An 18,563-nucleotide genomic window follows, 5' to 3' on the forward strand; every position below is an offset into this window, starting at 1 on the left:
TTCCTAATAAGCTAGGTCCTAAAATAGCAACTAAGTTGGGAAATGTAGGTTTGATATCTAAGATTAGATACAAAAAAATGATAGACATTAACAGTAGACTGCAGATTACAAATATGCCCTTGTGTTTTACTTATAGAACTGGAAGCTTTTAATTTTGTATGTCTTTTTATGTTTGAGGAATAAATATGCTTACAAAGTATATTAAATTTGTTTCATTTAACAAAAAAATCATGTTTTTCCTGTTCTCATTTAAAAAGTGAGATTTTTTTTCCCTAAGTGGTGAAAATCACAACTTCCACTGCCAAAAGTCAACAGTTAAAGTAATAGGAGAAAAAGTACCAGAAGAACAATTTGAAAGCAAACCATTTCGTTTTAAAGAACTGATTTAGTCATATATTCGGTACCCTGTAATCTTATAACATAAAGCCTCTCTCTATCTCATGCCATTTGAGAAGCAGGAGTGGTGAGGCAGGAGAGAAGAGAAACGGTTTGAATATTTGACTGATACCACAGTATTTAACTAGAATACAACAGATTAACAGCATATAGTTATTTGGGTGCTAATTATATTCTGTGATCCAGGAGGTTGCTATAAATACATAATCAAAACTCAAATTTTTGCAATTAAAACAAAACTCAAAAGGTAAAATAAATATTACAAATTGTAAAAACATGGCCCTCTAACTAAGTGGTTGGTACCACAAAGTCTTCCTGCTATAACAAACTCTCAAGGCAAGCTTGCAGTTGCTTTTAGTGATGGGTTGTTTTCAGTGCTTCCAAGACACCTTCTCATCACGCTTGTTTCTTTTATCTTCTACAATCAGCTGAATTGCTGTCCTGTAGATGTCAAGGCTCTCAAGTAATGTAAATAATACAAGTGCTGGTTTGCAGCTATCTTGCTATATAACCTTGACCACTGTGGTTCTCTTTACTTCTCTCTCATGAGAAAAATTAGGGACTGCATGCACTTCCAATCTTACTTTCCTTGACCAAAGAATTTAGGCCCAGTTCCTCAAAGTATTTAGGCTTCAACCTTCTATTTATATCAATATAAGTTAGGAGCCTAAATACCTTTGTAGAGCTGGGGGTCTTACTGCTGAGTGTGTGTAGTGAGAGAGGCTTGAAGAGAATGAATGCTTAGGGTTTTTCCATTGGAGCTTTTTTTTTTTTTGGACACAGGTCCCTCACCATGCCATGTCACAAAATATCCGAGGAACAGAACACCAGGCTTCATGAAAGACACGGTAGCATTACTTGCTACTGCTTATAAAACTTAAGACATTAAATAAACAGAAAGAAAAACCGTGTTTTTTCCCCAACCAAAATACTAAACTTTCATTAGAGACCTCATTAGAGACCACACAATGACTTATATGAATTGAGCTTAGTGGTCTCACTCCATTTTCCAGATGTTTACATCACAAAAACCTCCACCATAATTACCACCAACTGGATCCCTTTTTGTCACTCAGCAGAAAGGACAAAAGGACTAACCTACCCTCTCAGCCCCACAAGTGGTCTCTCCAAGGCAGAGGTGAACCACATTTGCAGGGAGGGGAACGAGGACGTTGGTGCTGCTACGGCTTGAACTATACATATTCTGTTAATAACGAGTATGTTATTCTCTGGGGCTTCTGTCTGTCACCTGTCACAATGACATTTACATTCCATTGTTTAGTTATAATAAGGCTAGCTTCTGCAGACTCTTTCTAATAGAACGAGGGCCTGGTGTTTTACAGCCACGTAAGGATCTGTGAACACTGCAATGATTTATAAATTCCTTTAAGAACGAAAAAAGGACAAGTTCTGATAGATACAATAAATCTGATTGATTTTATTACACATCTTATTTTAGGATCACTTTTACATTCCTAGCCAAAAGAGATGATACAAATAAATATAAGTTGTAAAACCTATTGACAGAACTAGAGATGTTCTTTGTCTACAGGTCACCAAAGAAAAGGTCAAGATCAGTGTAAGACCAAGGAGTGAAATCTCACAAAGACAGTTGTGCCCACAAGCACCCTTGGGCACTTCATTCCAGAAACAAGAGAAATCGGGCTGAGGAGGGTAAGGTAGTAAGTGCCTAGATCATAGGGAGCTAAATGACCACTGCACGGTGCAGAGCACTGTTCTTGTTCAGTTCCAACTGAGCATCTGATTATGGCTTTTGCATTGTGCACATATGTTTTTCTCATTTGTCTATGTGTTTAACACTGTAGAAAGAAAGCCACAAGAATCACTTCTTCCCCTTTTAAGGCCTGGTTGAATGGTCAGATATCAGAAATTAAAAGACAGGACAGATAAAATATCCAGATTTACAGGAATCAATGCTTCTCTGAAACTTGGCAATGACTCTAGACACAGTGAGGAAGGACTACAACTAGAGAGTTCTGTATTAACCCAAAAGTCTGTATAATGCATCGTTACAGTTCAAAAGGTCATCACAGAGGTATATGTTCTATAAGATTCAAGCAGCATGCAAACCTTTCAACAAAGGGCGATCAGACCTATATTAAGAATTTTAAGTGCTGTAATTCCTATGTGTTCGGTTTCGTGTGGGATTTGACTCTGGAACAGAAAAGCTATCTTTACTGCACGTAACTTGAAAAATAAAATTGTATCCAATTATACAGAGCAGAGCAAAGAGGAGGAGGATTTTAAACAGTCCTCTGAAGAGAATGATTGTGCACACTCTCCCAGGGCCTCTTCCAGGAACTTGGTGGATTTCCTGTCTTTGGCTGTTCGCCTGCAGGAAGCCCAGATGGTTCAGATCATACCCACATGCAGCAGAGAGGCACACGCCTGGCAGGATCACTTGTTAGACATGTCAATCCAGAACTTCACTAACGTTGGACAACTTAAGACAAATGCATTAATTTCATCCCAATATCGCTGCCACAAAATGTCTGCACTGCAATTAGATACCCGTGGCTCGCCTGTGCCAGCTGACTTGGGCTCACAGGGCTCAGGGGCTGTTTAATTGTGGCGTAGATGTTTGGGCTTGGACTCCAGCTTGAGCTGTGGGACCTTGCAGGGTCCTGGAGCCCAGGCTCCAGCCGAAGCCCAAATGTCTACCCCACAATTAAATAGCCCCTGAGCCTGAGCCCCACAAGCCCAGGTTGATTGTCCCAGGCCAGCTACAAATTTTTAATTGCAGTGTAGACGTACCCTATGGATCTAAAGGGGAAGCACAATCAGAGTGAGAAGCTGAAAGCTGCTGTTGCCCTGAGATTTGCTTATTATCCCTTATTCACTGGACATACTGTTTAAAATGGAGCTGTGGGTAAAGGTAACTAAGTCAATTTTATACTTTGCCTACCCCATTCCCTTTCTCTCACCCTAACTTATACGCATTTATAAAACAGGGCTTTCGGAGGTATAGCCATTCTAGCATATTAACAGTAAAAGCAGAACAGTCTGGGTTTGGGCTGTGATTTCCAATGTACTTATTCCTGCCACATGGGAAATCTTACAAATTTCATACAGAAACCCAATGGAATAGTGGTGAGTGAAGAGGCATAGATATATCATGTATATATCACCGTCTCAGGCTATACAGTCACTTCATCTCATTTCAATTCTCTGAATACTTAAACCATACAATCCTCTTTTCAATTATGAAGTAAACAAGATTATATACCGGGGGGAAGGGAGAACCGTTGACGCTCTGTTTTATACCACAAGAGAGGAATTAAAAGGCTTTTTGTACAGAAACAGTGGTTTATAAGAAGGAAGGTTATGCCAGGCTTCCATTATTAGGTTAGCAGAAAATGAGCAGATGGCTCCTCCCTCACCCATAGGCAAAACTCTCCTCCCCGCATCAACATTTAAAAAAATATTCATCTGGTCCTCATCCAGAAATCTACTCCTTGAATCAAAGCAGCTGGGTTAGACCTTAACCCACGTCCACCTGAGCAGCTGACTCACCAAGGCACCATGCCAGCAAGATGCAGAGGAGAGCTTTATGCTAGAAGTGTTGTGTTCCTTCTGCTCATGGCGGTCAGAGACAATGGAGTTTTTCCAGACTGGACAGAGTCAGTCAATGGATACTTCACAAGAACATAAAGTAGAGTCCCTACATTAGAGTATTTCTAAAAACAGGCAAGTTCTCATACACTGGTCAGTCTAGGGAGAGGTCATCTGCAAGGGAAAGGTAATGGGTAAAAACAATCACAGGACAACAGTTGACAACAATCAAGAAAAAAAAAATAGCCCAACTCTCAATATACAAGGAACTAAAAGTTACAAGCTGAACAGTGAGACGCAAGACAGGAACACCTTCCTCTGTCTTCTGAGCCCATCCAATACAGCAGCTCCCCTCTCCCCACTGGACCATGCAGGCCTGTGATATTAGTCATAGGGCAAACTTTGAAAAGACACCATCTAAAGCAGGAGTTCTTCCCCTTTCAATTTCAGTGTACCATCCTTGGGATTTATATCAGATTTCCTTGCAACCCCAGACTGGTGATTACACATGGCCCTCATTCCCACCTAGCCTCACTGTATTCAGGAAAGCTTAAGACTGAAAAGGGAATGTTCTTAACTTGGAGCACGATGAGACACAAAAGGCACCTCCTGCACTGAAGCGCCTCATAACATCAAGGGAAAGATTGCATACTTATCGGAAAAGTGCAGTCTAATATGGCTTTGCCTCATAGTGCTCCAGATTCCATCCACGTCATAGGGAACGGCAGAACCGGCCATGTGTGCCTCCTGGCAGAGACCTAGCACCAAGCTAGATCTACATTTCCTACAAATGGTGGAAGATCTGAGAAAATGGCCATACACGCTGTAGGGTTTAGATATTCAGTATGGACGCTGGTCTAAAATGCCAGGTGTGGGATGGAGAAGAGTGCTAGTATGGAGCTGGCACTGGTATGCAGACTTATTCTTTGACCAGGTGGTCCCTGCCAGTAGGGGCTGAGTCTTTAGCAGGTCAGTTTAGAAGAGCTCTTACTGATGTCTGTAAACAGATAGAGACTTCAGTTTCTATTGCTTCCATTCTACAGGAGCAAAATATACTTCCAAGATCCTCTCTTGTTCTACATTTCTAAAGGGAAGCGGAGAGGTCTAGCTGTGAAGTGCATGGAAACAGATCTCCAATCCTGCCCGTCTCAGGGTTTTTCAAAACCAACTCTAACCCCGGATGAAGATGCCATTCTTTCAATAGAAAGAGGAAAACACGGCACCTAGTCAAGTTTGGATACGCCCTCCACTTTTTAACCTCACTAAGTTTTCATCCTGAGGTTCTGGAGAGTTGATTCTGTTGAGATGACTTTCAACTCTTTCCTGTTGCCCAACAGCAAGAGAGCCCAGTGCAGCAAAGGGGCTGGAACAGAAGGAGAGAGGGCGATGCTGTGAGGTGATCCTCATGCTTCCCATTGCTTCTAACACACTTTAACGTACCTCATGCATTTCTGATTTCCTAACTAAAATCTGTTCCCAATAGGGGCTGATTGCTAGATTGTGAGCAAATCTTTTCCTGCAAGGTTCAGCACACCTGGGACTGGCACATTTTGACACAAGTCAGTTAAACTGCAAAGAGGCCATTGCTATTCCCCAAAGGAAAGGGCTTGGAGTCTGGCTGAGAGTCCTCTCTGCAGGTTTTTACTTGTCTTTGCTCTCAGAAGGCAAATGCTGTTCACGCCCTGGAGAGGAATTGCTGTTTTTACTTAGGAACCAGCCCCCGGGACTGTGGGTAGAGCGGAGACCCAGAGGTGCCCGAGGAAGATGATCCCCCCGATTTCCTTCCAGTTTTAGGCCTGAAGAAGTAAAAACAAAGAAAGTTGCCTGTTACACATCAAAACGAATCTCCCAAAAGCTGCATGAGTTGACTGGATATAATTCTCTATCAATCTCAGCTTGCTCGTCTGCCTTATTTACCCATCTCTCTCCACCTACCTCAGGGCTAATTTAGTTTTCATCCCACTGACCAGTCCTGCAGACAGACAGTGACCCTATGCATGCATACATTGCTGACTGGGGTCCAATGGACAGAGGTGGACATAACCTACTTTCTGCAACTTGACTCACCTGGATTTTGATTTTTTATTTGACATGCTCTCAAAAGTGGAGGCATCCACCTGTATCTCATCTTCATCCTGCAGAGCTGCTTCTAGAGCAGCCTGCACTTTCGGAGCAATGGCTGGGCCCTCGTAGTCTCTGGTTGTTCGGCTAGGCATATCTAGCTCCAGTAACACAATGTTTTCTGCCTAAGAAAGTGGAAGCAGAACCGGAACCATCAATGTCCACACATACTCAGACTTTCCACTCACTATACTGACGTATTCCACGCTTTGATAAGGATTGTTACCAGAACTCCTAGATTGATTGGAAATGTATATATCCCGTGTGTGCGTGGTCACATCACCCTCGTCACAAAGACTGCTCTCGGGCCACTTCATTCTCTCTGGCTTGTGACTTTCCTATCACCCTGCTTAAGCTTTTACTTTACCACTTTCGATCAACACCAGGTGAAGGTAACTTATCAGCAGCATGAAGGTCATAAACTCTTCTTGAGCAACACCAGACTGCTGGGTTTAAGACACATTTTTAATATGTCAAGAGGGAGGCTTCCTCTCCACAGTCTTCTGCATCTGTCACAGTTTATGTAGGACAACTATATATCCTCAGAGATTCATACTCCCCTGAACACAAGAGGTAAAGCGATGCAGGTTGCATCCATGTTTGGGCTTACCCTGTACCGGGCCTCTGGACGAATCATCATGGACATCCTGGCATGCTGACTCAAAGGCCTCTTGTATCCCACTGCTGACACTGGCCTTTTCATCATCTGCTGGTTACTGAAAAGGAGATGAGTACTGAATCGATCACATGCCAAAAACCGACAAGGTTTTTCATTATTTGAATCAATCAAAATATCTCCTTCCTTAGAGGTTTTTAAGGTCAGGCTTGACAAAGCCCTGGCTGGGATGATTTAGTTGGGGATTGGTCCTGCTTTGAGCAGGGGGTGGGACTAGATGACTTCCGGAGGTCCCTTCCAACCCTGATATTCTATAATTCTATGATCTACAATGCACTGAGGGAATCCAGTGTATCTATTTGGAAAAAGAAGATTGCTACAGGCCCCTGGGAATGTGCTCCAACAGGACAGTAAAAACCCAGCAAGCAGTATTAGATACAGTCATTCATAAGTTGGCCTCTCCAATTTGTTGTTTTGAGCTTACTATGGGATTCCTACATATTCCTATAGTACAAACCATAGGATGATGTACATTCCTCTGGCCCTTTCATTCTACATTTGCTCTTTGGAACCTCTTATATACAGTCAGGATTTGCCAACAGTTTCTATACACTGGCCTCTGAGATATCTTATCTTTAAAATAGGAAATAACTATGGTAGATATGCTGAATCTGTTTTTAATGTTGAACACAATACTATATGTAGTTTGCAAAGCAGTTTGCAATCCTTTGGAAGATTATATATATACATATATATACACACACACACACCTCACCCCAGATATAACATGACCTGATATAACACGGTAAAGCAGTGCTCCGGGGGGACGGGGCTGCGCACTCCGACGGATCAAAGCAAGTTCGATATCGCTCAGTTTCACGTATAACACGGTAAGATTTTTTGGCTCCCGAGGACAGCGTTATATCGAGGCAGAGGTGCATATGTGACATTATCAGTAGAAATTCCTTCCTCTCCTCACAGGTTAGAATTTTCCTAACTTTGCCTTCACCTTTACTATATTCAGGTTACAGTTTGGCTAAAACTTAATTCTGACTTTAAGTACTCTTGCTGGATGAGTCTAAAACTGTGTGGAGAATCTTGCTCTGGCCAGCTTGAAGTCTTCATGTGACCCAGTCTTAAAGTAAGGTTAGGGGGTAAACTCACTCCAGCCGGGTTATGGGATGCAGTTTCCACTGGTCTTCCTCTTCATCAAAGAAAGATCTATTCATGATCTTGTTCTTTTCCTCCAGGGGAATAAAGTTTTCAATAATCAGGTGCCTGTAGATAACAGGCAAGAACAAAGATGGGACATATGCAAATAGGAGAATTAACATCTCATTAACATCCCACAACCTCTCCAACACAGCCCTAGACAAAGAGGAGGAATTTCTAGTTGTCTCTTGTTCTATAAGCAGTGGATTGCAAGCCAACTCCCAAGAATAAAATACCTTTAGTGAGAGTTAAGGGCAGCATATGGAGCAATGGGACTAGGGTGACCAGATGTCCTGATTTTATAGGAATAGTCCCGATTTTGGGGTCTTTTTCTTATATAGACTCCTATTATCCCCCACTCCCGTCCCGATTTTTCACATTTGCTGTCTGGTCACTCTAAATGGGACCTACTTTAGCTTTAACTCCCTGGTAAGCTCATTCTGGGTCTGTTCCAGTTCTTGACGCTCCTTGATGTGCTCCTCCTGGAGGTCGTGGATCTCTGCCTTCACAGCTTGCAGCTTGGAAAATAGCTGGAACAGGTGAGAAGCACCAGAGCAATGACTATTCAATGTTGCTATCACCTTCACATGCAGTGCCATTCAGTTTCTAATCCATCTGACCTAGCATTATTGACTTTTTACCTTTTTGAGTTTTTTGGTTTTGATGTCCACCTCTTGCTGTAGGGAACTATAGGTCTCTTTCAGCTCCAATGTTTCCTCATCCCGACTTTCCATTTGTTGCTGGATTTCTCGCTCCCGACGTTTCTAAGGAATACCACAAACAAGATTAGATCAACACTGTCATATTGTTGCCTTCGGTGCCTGCATACATGAAAGCCACATCCAAGGCGTCCCTTTTGCCTGGGATCCAGGACTCTTGATTTAGATTCCAATTTCAAGTTGTTAAAACGTCAACCCTGTGTTTATTTGACTTTGAAGGGTTTGTTGGGCGCCTCATAGGATATTTATTGTGAATAAGCTCAGTTAAAGGAGTGGGAGTGTTGAAACCGTAGCAAGGACTTTCTTTCTCCAAAATGTTAATTAGCCATTGCAGTTAAATATGCACCAACAAAAACACAAAATAGAAAAAGTTGTAAGTAGTCTGACTAAATATCCCTCTCCTCATTTAATTGCTGCAGCTTTCACTCTCTATGATATCATTTCATTAGTTCTCCACCACAGAAATTTCTAACCAAGAACCAGGACCAGAGTCTCTAATGTAAAAAACAATGAGGAAAAAAAGATTACAGGCCTTCTCTATACATCATAAAGCAGTAAAAAGGACACAAACCCTTTTTCTCTCTCTTTTGCCAGTAATCATTAAACTAGGGCTAGGGATCAATCATTAATCTCAGGAACACTAGTTTATAGTTTTTCTTACCTTCATGTTTTCTGAAAGGTCTAGAATAGCAGCTCTTTGCCACAAAATAATAAATTGGTTCCCCCTCTCTTACCTGTTCTGCAATTTCCTGACGTTTCTGCTCCAAGATTTTCTGCTGTTCATTTGTGTGATCCACAATGTTTTTCCCTCCAACAAGGAGCTTGCTTTCCATTGCCTGAAAGAAAAAAACATATCGAGAGGTTAACCTCTCAAGCAGCCATGTAACTCATTCTTTTTAAAAAACAGTAATGACTCCTTAGGTAGTTACCACTGAACTCTCCTTTATAAGGGGTGTCACTCACTGAACATCCAAATTTAAACCTGTTGTTATGTAAATTGTTCTCTCTGTGAAATCCTACATAATTGTAAGGTTAATGCATTAGTAATTTGTCTTGTGTTCTGCATTATGGCAATCCGTCCCACATTTTGTCTGAGAGGTTGACATGGAGGCTTTCACATATATAAGTTTCTAATAATCAGTAACAGAATGAAGCTTGTTACTTATAAGTTACAGTATAATAAGAAGTGTGTATATCACATTTCATCTCTTGTACTGACTTCCTAGGGTCCTACAAGTAGGTTCTACAACCACAGTTCATAAATTATATAAAACATCTTACAAATGTGAACCACTACTTCTAAATTCATTTTTTTAAGGAATTCCCACCTCTGTCTACATAAAGTCGATTTTGAAAACTTCTGACTCAGGCACTCCCCCTCACCATTACTCTGACCCAGGTATACCCCCTCACCATTACTCTGAAACTTTCTCTACATGGTTAGCATCCCAATTTGATGAAATGCCATCCTTCCCTAAACCCAGAGAACATTCCCTTCAAGGAGTCCAACAAGCACTCTACCTTGATTTTGGCACCCAGCATTTCTGCTGCTTCCTTCTCTCGCTTCAGATCCTCCATCTTCTTCTCCTTCTCCTTTAGCAACCTCATCTTTTCTTCTGCCACCAAGCTGTGATCCTCTACAATAGCTTTCTTCTCAATTTCCAGCTTTTCCTGCTGCTCCCTCCAGTAATCATCTTTGTCATCCCCTTCATCACCCTCTTCTCCATCCTCCTCTTCCTCTTCCCCACCATCTCTTCTCCTTTCTCTCCTCTTTCTTTTGCCAACAGACCGTTTTTCCAATTGTGCCTTGAGCCGAGCGATTTCTTCCTGGAATTCTCGTAGCAGTGCATCCTTAGGATCCTCATTAACTCTTGGTTTGTTCTTGATGTTTTTGGCACGGTTGGCATATCGCAGGGTAGTAAGAGTTTCTTCTACATTGTAAGAGGCAGGGCCTATATTGGCCACCATCACAGTCTTAGCATTGCCACCTAGTGAGTCCTGAAGTAGCCTAGTTAGTTTTGAGTCCCGGTATGGAATGTGAGTGCTTTTACCATCTACTAGGGCAGATATAACATTGCCCAAAGCTGAAAGGGAGAGGTTAATCTTGGTAGCTTCCTTCAACCTTTCCCCCTGTGCTCCAGTCTTGGCCTGGCGTTCACTGCCTGCAAGGTCCACAAGGTTGAGTTTTCCTACACGGATGTGATTCTCTCCATCAAGTCCCACCTCGCTGCACTCAATAGTGATCACAAAAATGGCATGGGAACGAGAGCTATGCTCATTCATGTTGGTAGCACCAACTGAGCGGTTTTGGTTCCCCACATTCATGACGTGCTCGATCTCCTTGACACTCTTTGTGACAAAAGATGACAAGTCCTTCACATACACCCCAGTGTCTGGTCTCTCTTTCAGTTCCAGCCTCTTGGACTGATCCTTTGATAGCAAATCTCTGATTTCTTCTTGGTATATTTCCAGATAAGAAGCTCTAACCAAATACTGCTGGTTCTGAGATCGAGAGATGTGGGTGAAGATGTGGTCAAACGAATTGGGGATGACCCCTCTTTTTTCAGGATCACCACGCACTCCTTCCATTGTATATGTTTTTCCTGTCCCAGTCTGCCCATAGGCAAAGATAGTCCCGTTGAACCCTTGCAGGACAGAATCCACCAGAGGTCTAAAGGTCTCATCATAAAGTTCAAACTGCTTGGAATTCCAGTCATAGACAGCATCAAAGGTGAAGGTTTTAGGCAGCTCATGAGATGTTCCCCTGGGATTCTTCACAGATACCTGCCCTAACTTGACATCCACATCAACAACTTTATCATATGAAGCTGCCTTCTCTTTCCCATTCATTGGCCGGCACCGCACCACCACCCTGACGGATTCAGAACTCTTTAACTTGGACATGATGACAGTACGGTGGCTGGGGAGATTTGACAGACGGGTGATCCAGGAAGGCCAGGAGCGCTGAAAACCTAGAAATAAAGAAAGGGCACGTGACTACTTTTCAGTAAATTTTTGTGCAAAGGCACAGATTCAACTCATTTAATTCTGCAGGCTTTAGGTCAAAGCCGCCGCTTTCCGGCCGCCGCTACCACCCCGGGCCCTTTAAACTGCCACCAGAGCTCTGCTGCTGGAGCCGGCAGAGATTTAAAGGGCCTGGGGTGGTAGCGGCAGCCGGAGCCCCAGGCCCATTAAATCGCCGCTCGAGCCTTGCTGCCCGGGGGTAGTGGTGGCAGCTGGGACCCCCGGGGCTCCTTCGGCGATTTAAAGGGCCCGGGGCTCCATTGCAGTAGTGGCAGCTGGAGCCCCGGGCCCTTTAAATGGCCTCTGAGCCCCGGGGCTCCCAGCCACCTCTGCAGCTGGTAGCTCCGGCAGTGATTTAAAGGGCCCAGGGCTACCAGCCACCACTACTGCAGCCAGAGCCCGGGGCCCTTTAAATCTCTATTTAAAGGGCCTAAGGCTCTAAAGGCTCCCCCACCTCCGGTTGAGGCCACACCCCCTGCTCAGGACTCCAGCATACTGGTAAATCCTTTAAGTTACTTTCACCCCTGTTGGTGCTTATGCTGCTGCCTACTGCATTAAAGATGCTGTTTAGAGGTTCTTGTGAGGAACCCAATCAGTGTTTAGATCAAGTGCTACAACTCATCCAGCAAAATTATAAATTCAGGACAGATCTGAAGAAATTATACATATATTTAGAAAGTTGCCTCTGATTAAAACTACCTTCTGTTACTAAACATTTTCATTTCATAATGAAGAGCTTACAGTAGCCACTCCCTTGCCAATACTCTTCCTGGCATATCACATTTAATTTCAGGGAAGAGGCATGAAACAGTTACATTAACCTAATGCTGCTGCCTCCCCCTCTTCAGCTGCCCTTATACTGCAGAGAAATGGAAGGTCACAGAGGACCAACGCAGACAAAAAGAAACTGGTGAACAGCAGCCTTTGTGCATCCTCTTATGCACTACCAGCTTTAAATGCCTGCATTTTTAGTTGCCTAAAAATTGTCCTTGACTGTTTTTACTGCAGCAGCACCTGACAGATTGTGAGGGTCTTTGGAAATCAAATATAAATACACTGGATTCTGGAGGGAGTCACATTTTGGTTCTGGCACTTCAGGGTCAGGATTCAGATTTAATTAGTCCTATGTTATTTACATGTTATGTCATCAGAAAGATGCAGTGCTTCAGTTTCCTGCCATAGGTTTAAAACTCATCTCTAGGATCTCTTAAAGGAAAGATATTGCCTGGAAAAGTACCACGGATGCTTTTTCTTTGTTACATTTTAAGTCACCTTTTGTAGGTCTAATTACAGCATAATAAATCTTTAATGGAACTGCCATAGCTGCCAGGATTCAAGAGAAACCCATAAAGCTTCTTTTCACCTTTCAACTATGATACCTAGTGCTGTGTGTAGTCTGTGTTTCCAGAGCCCTGGAATTTAATGCAGAATCTACTATCCATGACAGAAACATGTGGCAGAATCTAAGGGCTTGTCTACACTTACAGCACTGCAGTACCACTGGTGCAGCTGTGCATTTGTAGCGCTTAGTGAAGATGCTACCTACACCAACGGGAGATCTTCTCCCATCGGCATAGGTAACTCCACCTCCCCGAGAGGCTATAGCTATGTTGACAGGAGAAGCCCTCCCACTGACATAACACTGTCTATACCAGGAGTTAGGTTTATATAACTATGTCACTCAGGGGTGTGGTTTTTCCACACCCCTGAGAGATGTAGTTATACTGACATACATTTGTAGTGTGTACCAGGGCTAAACAGTCTCTCTCTCTCTCTCACGCGCACACACACACATCCACGCACGCGCACACACACACAAATGCATTTCTAGTCCTTATCATTGCAAAGAAAACCTTCAATGTGAACTGGCACGAAGGGCTTTGGAGCTGTGCTCCGGCTCCGCTCCAGCTAAAAACCTGCAGCTCCACTGCTCCTCCGTGCTCCGCTCCAAAGCCCCCAAGGCAGAGTTGGCTGCACACTTGGGAAAGTAGAGTAAACCATCCCCATTCATCTTAATGGTGTGTTAACTCTGAAACCAACTGGCAATTAAATATCAACACTTAATTTAACTACTGTGCTTGTTGCGGATGTTAGAGATAGTGGATGATGCTGGGGCAGGCGCAGTCAGACAGCTTTTTGCTGTTAAGGACTGCATTGCTGGTTATGACAAAATTTCAAGTCACCGCCAACTATGCTCACAAGGTGGATGGAAGAAATATTCCCATTCAGTGTTAAAAGCTGTAAAATTCAGCTTTCCTCCCCCATTGTTGCCAAAACCTTCAGGTTCCTCCCTACCAACATCTATGGTGCAGTTATGCATTTGCAATAGAAACATCTCTAACATGTTAAAAATAGAGGACGCAGTTCCAATTCACAGTTAGCATAGTGGAGCGGGTAGGAAGAAGCCATAAAGATGGCTCTAGGTTGTGTTTATGCCTCTCTGGTCCTGAACCAGCCCCTAGTGCAAGTTAGATCAGCCACAAGCTATTATAACTTATACAACCTAGGACAACGAAGCTGGCAAGGGATCAGCGAAGTGCACTGCAGTCTGGTCCTGGATCTTCGTCCTCCAACTCCCATCATGCCCCTATCCCCTCACAGCCTGCCCCAATACATATTCTGCATGGAGCTGAGAGATGGAGAATGGGAGAACTCAGGATGCCAGATTTACATCAGCCCAACATTCCTCCCTCCTAAGGCTGGTTAAAGGCTCATTTGCACCACTTCTTAGGAGAGGCTGAGGACCCTGTCCTTAAAAATTAGAGGAAAGAATAAAATAAATTTAACTTAATATCAAAATAATTAACATGAGCAAAAAGTACATGGGTCTTTGATCATACTCCACCTTCTTCTAGTGTACCTGCTACTTTAGGGTTGGAGCTTGCAAAGTAACACCAGTTTCCCCCAGCTTCAACTCGTACATCCTAAGCTGAAGATAGCCATGTGTACTCTAGATGTCATGGGGTCAACAGTTTTCAACAGATCTATGCCATAATTATTCCCATCCCAATATACTTTTATTTGGATTCTTTGTATAGGCCAGCTCTGCTCCAGTACCCAAAAATGACGAAATATATTCCACATCCAAGTTCTAAAGTACTAAGTGATCGAATGCCATCTGGTTTTACAAGGTTCTGCAGTAGACAAAACTCATGCTACAGAACAATTTGATTCACAAAGCCCTGCAGTTTATGGGTTCTGTGATGAGGAGACACCTGGAGATGGTGAAACATGCTGATCCATCCCTAGTCATTAGCACATTGAGCTTCCCTTTAAAAGAAAATAGGTAGCCATTCATCGATGGGCTCATGAAATGCAACTGAAAGGTCTCAGACAAACCAATTTTTAAAAAATGAACCCTCTAAGAAGGATGCCTGTTTGAAATCTTTCCAACAGCTGGACCTAAGTATAAAGCAAATTCAGAAAAGCCCATCTAGGATTTAAAGTCAATTTGTTTGGTTCCCTCAGTGCTTTCCCTCTATTCTAATGCTAGCTGGAGCTATAGCAAAAATACCACATCTGAGGACTAAATTTTTGATTCTGTAATTGCATCTTGTCTCTGTCTCTTTACTTGAGGGGACCTCCTGAGAAGTTCAGGTGTACAGCTAGAGGACCAAAAACATTTTCTATCCCAATGCCCATGCTGTGAACAAGGCATTTATAAGAACAGGAGGTAATCTTAGAGCACCAAAGAAACACATGTAATAATATTTACTGAAATTTCAGTAAGACCTTTAAAATTATCTCAATGTCTTCATGGAAACTGCTTGCCTCCCTGAGTGGAGAAGGTATGCCACTTGGAACTCAAAGTAGATGATCCGGAATGTGCATTGAGTTGACCAAAGTGGCTGAGCATCTGCAGTGCTTTATAAACTTGCACAAAGGATTCAATACAGTGTATAGCCAATGAGTCTCCAGATGCTACTGACTAAAATACAGTGGTCTTTTCCCTCCTGATTTACAACTCCAATAAGGATAGGCTCACTAACTGGACAGAAAGGAATATATATTTAAAATGCCAGTCAAGAGAAAATATGAAAGTCAGATTCAAGACTTTTAAAAGCACACAAAGCCATACCCTCCTTCTTTGCTGATAAACTTGTGAATGCCACCCAAATATATGCTGCTCCCTCCACTTCTGCCCTAGTATTCAGTGCTCCTGCAACTGAAAATATCTCAGACCTGCATGGACAAAAATGAATGCGCATCTGTATACACCTTTACCACCATACGTACATTCAAATTAGGCATGGAAATGCTCATGAGATTCTGAAAATATGGGCTATAATCTGTTACAGAAATGCCACCTCTAATCAACGTAGTTAATCTCTGAATAGGACTATCTCCGACTGCTTCAGTAGCACTCTTCTGTCAAACAAATTAAACTAACATTTGTAGCAGCCAAACTGTCCTACAGGATTCTTTGAAGCAGACTCTGTTAATCAAAACTATATACAGGACATATTCTCCAGATTCTTCTTGGGCCAAAAAGTTATGAAAAATAAAACAAAAACCATACAACAATTAACACTGCTGGGGATGTACCTTATCAACAACAGACTAACTTTTTATTCACAAATGAAATTCATTCAGCAGCCAGAACCAGAGGTGTGTTTTATCTTTAATGTTATCCTCTTGCCTTTATCTCTGGCACCTTCCACAAAAGATACTGACTAGGATTATGTGATCCTAGGTTCATTTAATCTTCTGGTAGATTTTTTTTTCAGTACAAGAGCATATTGCTATTCACATGTGGCCATCTTGAATGGAAGAGAAAATATACCTAACAGCAGAGGAATCAACCACTCACTCTCACAGTTTTGTATCCTATATATATTTAGTGAGAATTATGTTGTCTATTTGTCAGCCACCTAGGACTGCCTTGCTCAAATGCACACCTCAGATCTACTTTTGCCACAAATAAGTCAGTTCCTTCATCTTATCTCACCCCTGATTTGCACTATTGTCATGCTAACTCATCACGATCCACTTCCATTGCTGCTGGCTGCTGTTGTTAACAGTTACTGGTGTATCAATTCATTCGCTGAACTCTTCTTCCTGGTGAAAGCATTATGCGTTATTCTGGGGAATCTGAACAGAAATTTGTCTCAACTAAAAATTAAAGGGAAATTTAAACTATATATTTTATAGTCACCGAAAATAATATTGCAAAATTTTCACTACAAGAAACAGCTGGAGATAGATGGGATAGAATAGCTTGTAAACTATCACTTGCTTTACGTCACAGCACCATTTATTTGTATGCTTTGATTAACAGTTGTTCCTCATGAAACCAGTAAATCGAAAGAGATCTGGATAAAATCCCAAATTGCCTCTAATCCGTTAGACTTCAAGACTGAGATTAGTGTATTTTAAATTTTGCCCTCAATGATTGCAGGAAGAATTTTAAGCCCTATTCTCTTTTAATACACTATGAAGTCATGCCTGAAAAAATAAGTGACATCACAAATTGTCACATTTAATCATCAGAGAATTTTAGAAATCAGAGATAGTAGTGAACAGTTGGACCAACCAGTCTATGCCCCTGGGGCCAATGCAGGACTGGTACCAAACTGGACATGTGCTAGTGTGCTTTAACCTCTCTATTTTTAACACTCCCAAGCAAAGGAGCAGCTATACTTCCCTGCAAAACTTAACAGGTTTTCCTGTCAGGAAGACTTTCTTAATATGCAGCCTAATTCTTACTTTTCATAATCTCATCTCATTACTTTGGTTATACTTATACCACCAGGCATCACCCTAAATAACCACATTCCCCTCTGGCTGTGTACGGTCTTCAGATATTTGTAGACTTACATCCTCACTTAACTGCATTTAGTTCTTTTAATCTTTTCTCAGAACCCAAACCTTCAACCCCCTCTCTGTTGTGCTTTCCCTCTAATTTTTCTCTCTCACTCTCTGCTAAAGAAGTGCTCAGAACTGAACAGATTATCCCAAGTGTGAACACACCACAGAAAGGGACCATCACCCCTCTGCTCTTTTTTTGCTGCCATTTGACAATGCAAACCCATATTTAATTTGCTGCCCACTACCATCCCAAGACTGTTTGGGCATTATTACTTCCTAGATGCCTCCCTCCCACTGACAGAGAAACCAGAGCTTACAGAGAGTTATGTAAACTCCAAGCTACTTGTACTTTTGAGGCTGTAACTTCATCTCTGGTTATGAGATCACAAAGTTTCTGAGTGTAGGCCTTCATCTTCAAACCAACATGAGAACCACACTAGATAGACTAACCGTCCTATACTGTAGGGACTGTGACACATTAGATCTCCGGTATGACATTAGGTGTCATGATAACACACAATAAATGCAGCTGAGCAATAGTTAACTTTGTGGTGGCGAGAACTCAAAGCTATTGCAGTGGGTTATAAGATCATGCAACAGCCTGTAATGCCACCGAAATCATTCTGAAAATACACAGCAGGCCGATGAGGAGGTTGACACAGTCATAGGAAAGGGGTGGGGGAAAGAAGAGTGCCCATTTACATGCCCAAATGAGAGATTTCTTCCTTTCTATACTCATAAGGTTGGTTCCTCCTTCACATGCCCATCTGGGTGGAAACTCTCCCTCCTTTGCATGCCCAGGTATATACATGCATGACAGGGGCTGCCATCCCTCCTTTGCATACAGATGCACACACGTCCCTGCTTTGCACGCCCAGATACGCACACGCATATACGACAGGGACTGCCATCCCACATGTGTATGTCCCACTTTTGCGTGTGCAACAGGAGCTGCCGTCCCACTTTTGCATGCCCAGGTGCATGTGTGTGCATGACAGGGTCTGCTGACCTTCCTTTGCACGTCGATGGGGGCACACACGTGTGCAGCAGGGGCTGCCGACCCTGCTTTGCATACCCAGATGGGCACACACGTG

At 42.6% G+C, this 18,563-nt stretch overlaps 1 protein-coding gene across 1 annotated transcript; it reads right to left on the reverse strand.

Annotated features, from left to right (window-relative positions):
- Positions 1–1,807: 1,807 nt before the first annotated feature.
- On the reverse strand, positions 1,808–16,722 carry KIF3B (kinesin family member 3B). The gene is made up of 9 exons (XM_034786995.1): positions 16,610–16,722; positions 10,159–11,609; positions 9,372–9,473; positions 8,560–8,682; positions 8,330–8,448; positions 7,871–7,984; positions 6,701–6,806; positions 6,037–6,215; positions 1,808–5,765 (listed from the first exon to the last, which is right to left on the reverse strand). Exons 1-9 carry the CDS (start codon positions 16,629–16,631, stop codon positions 5,672–5,674), a joined length of 2,310 nt encoding a protein of 769 aa, XP_034642886.1. The 5' UTR covers positions 16,632–16,722; the 3' UTR covers positions 1,808–5,671.
- Positions 16,723–18,563: the final 1,841 nt, after the last annotated feature.

This window comes from Trachemys scripta, chromosome 12 (assembly GCF_013100865.1).
Source record: "Trachemys scripta elegans isolate TJP31775 chromosome 12, CAS_Tse_1.0, whole genome shotgun sequence".
In the NCBI taxonomy this organism is placed as follows: domain Eukaryota; kingdom Metazoa; phylum Chordata; order Testudines; family Emydidae; genus Trachemys; species Trachemys scripta.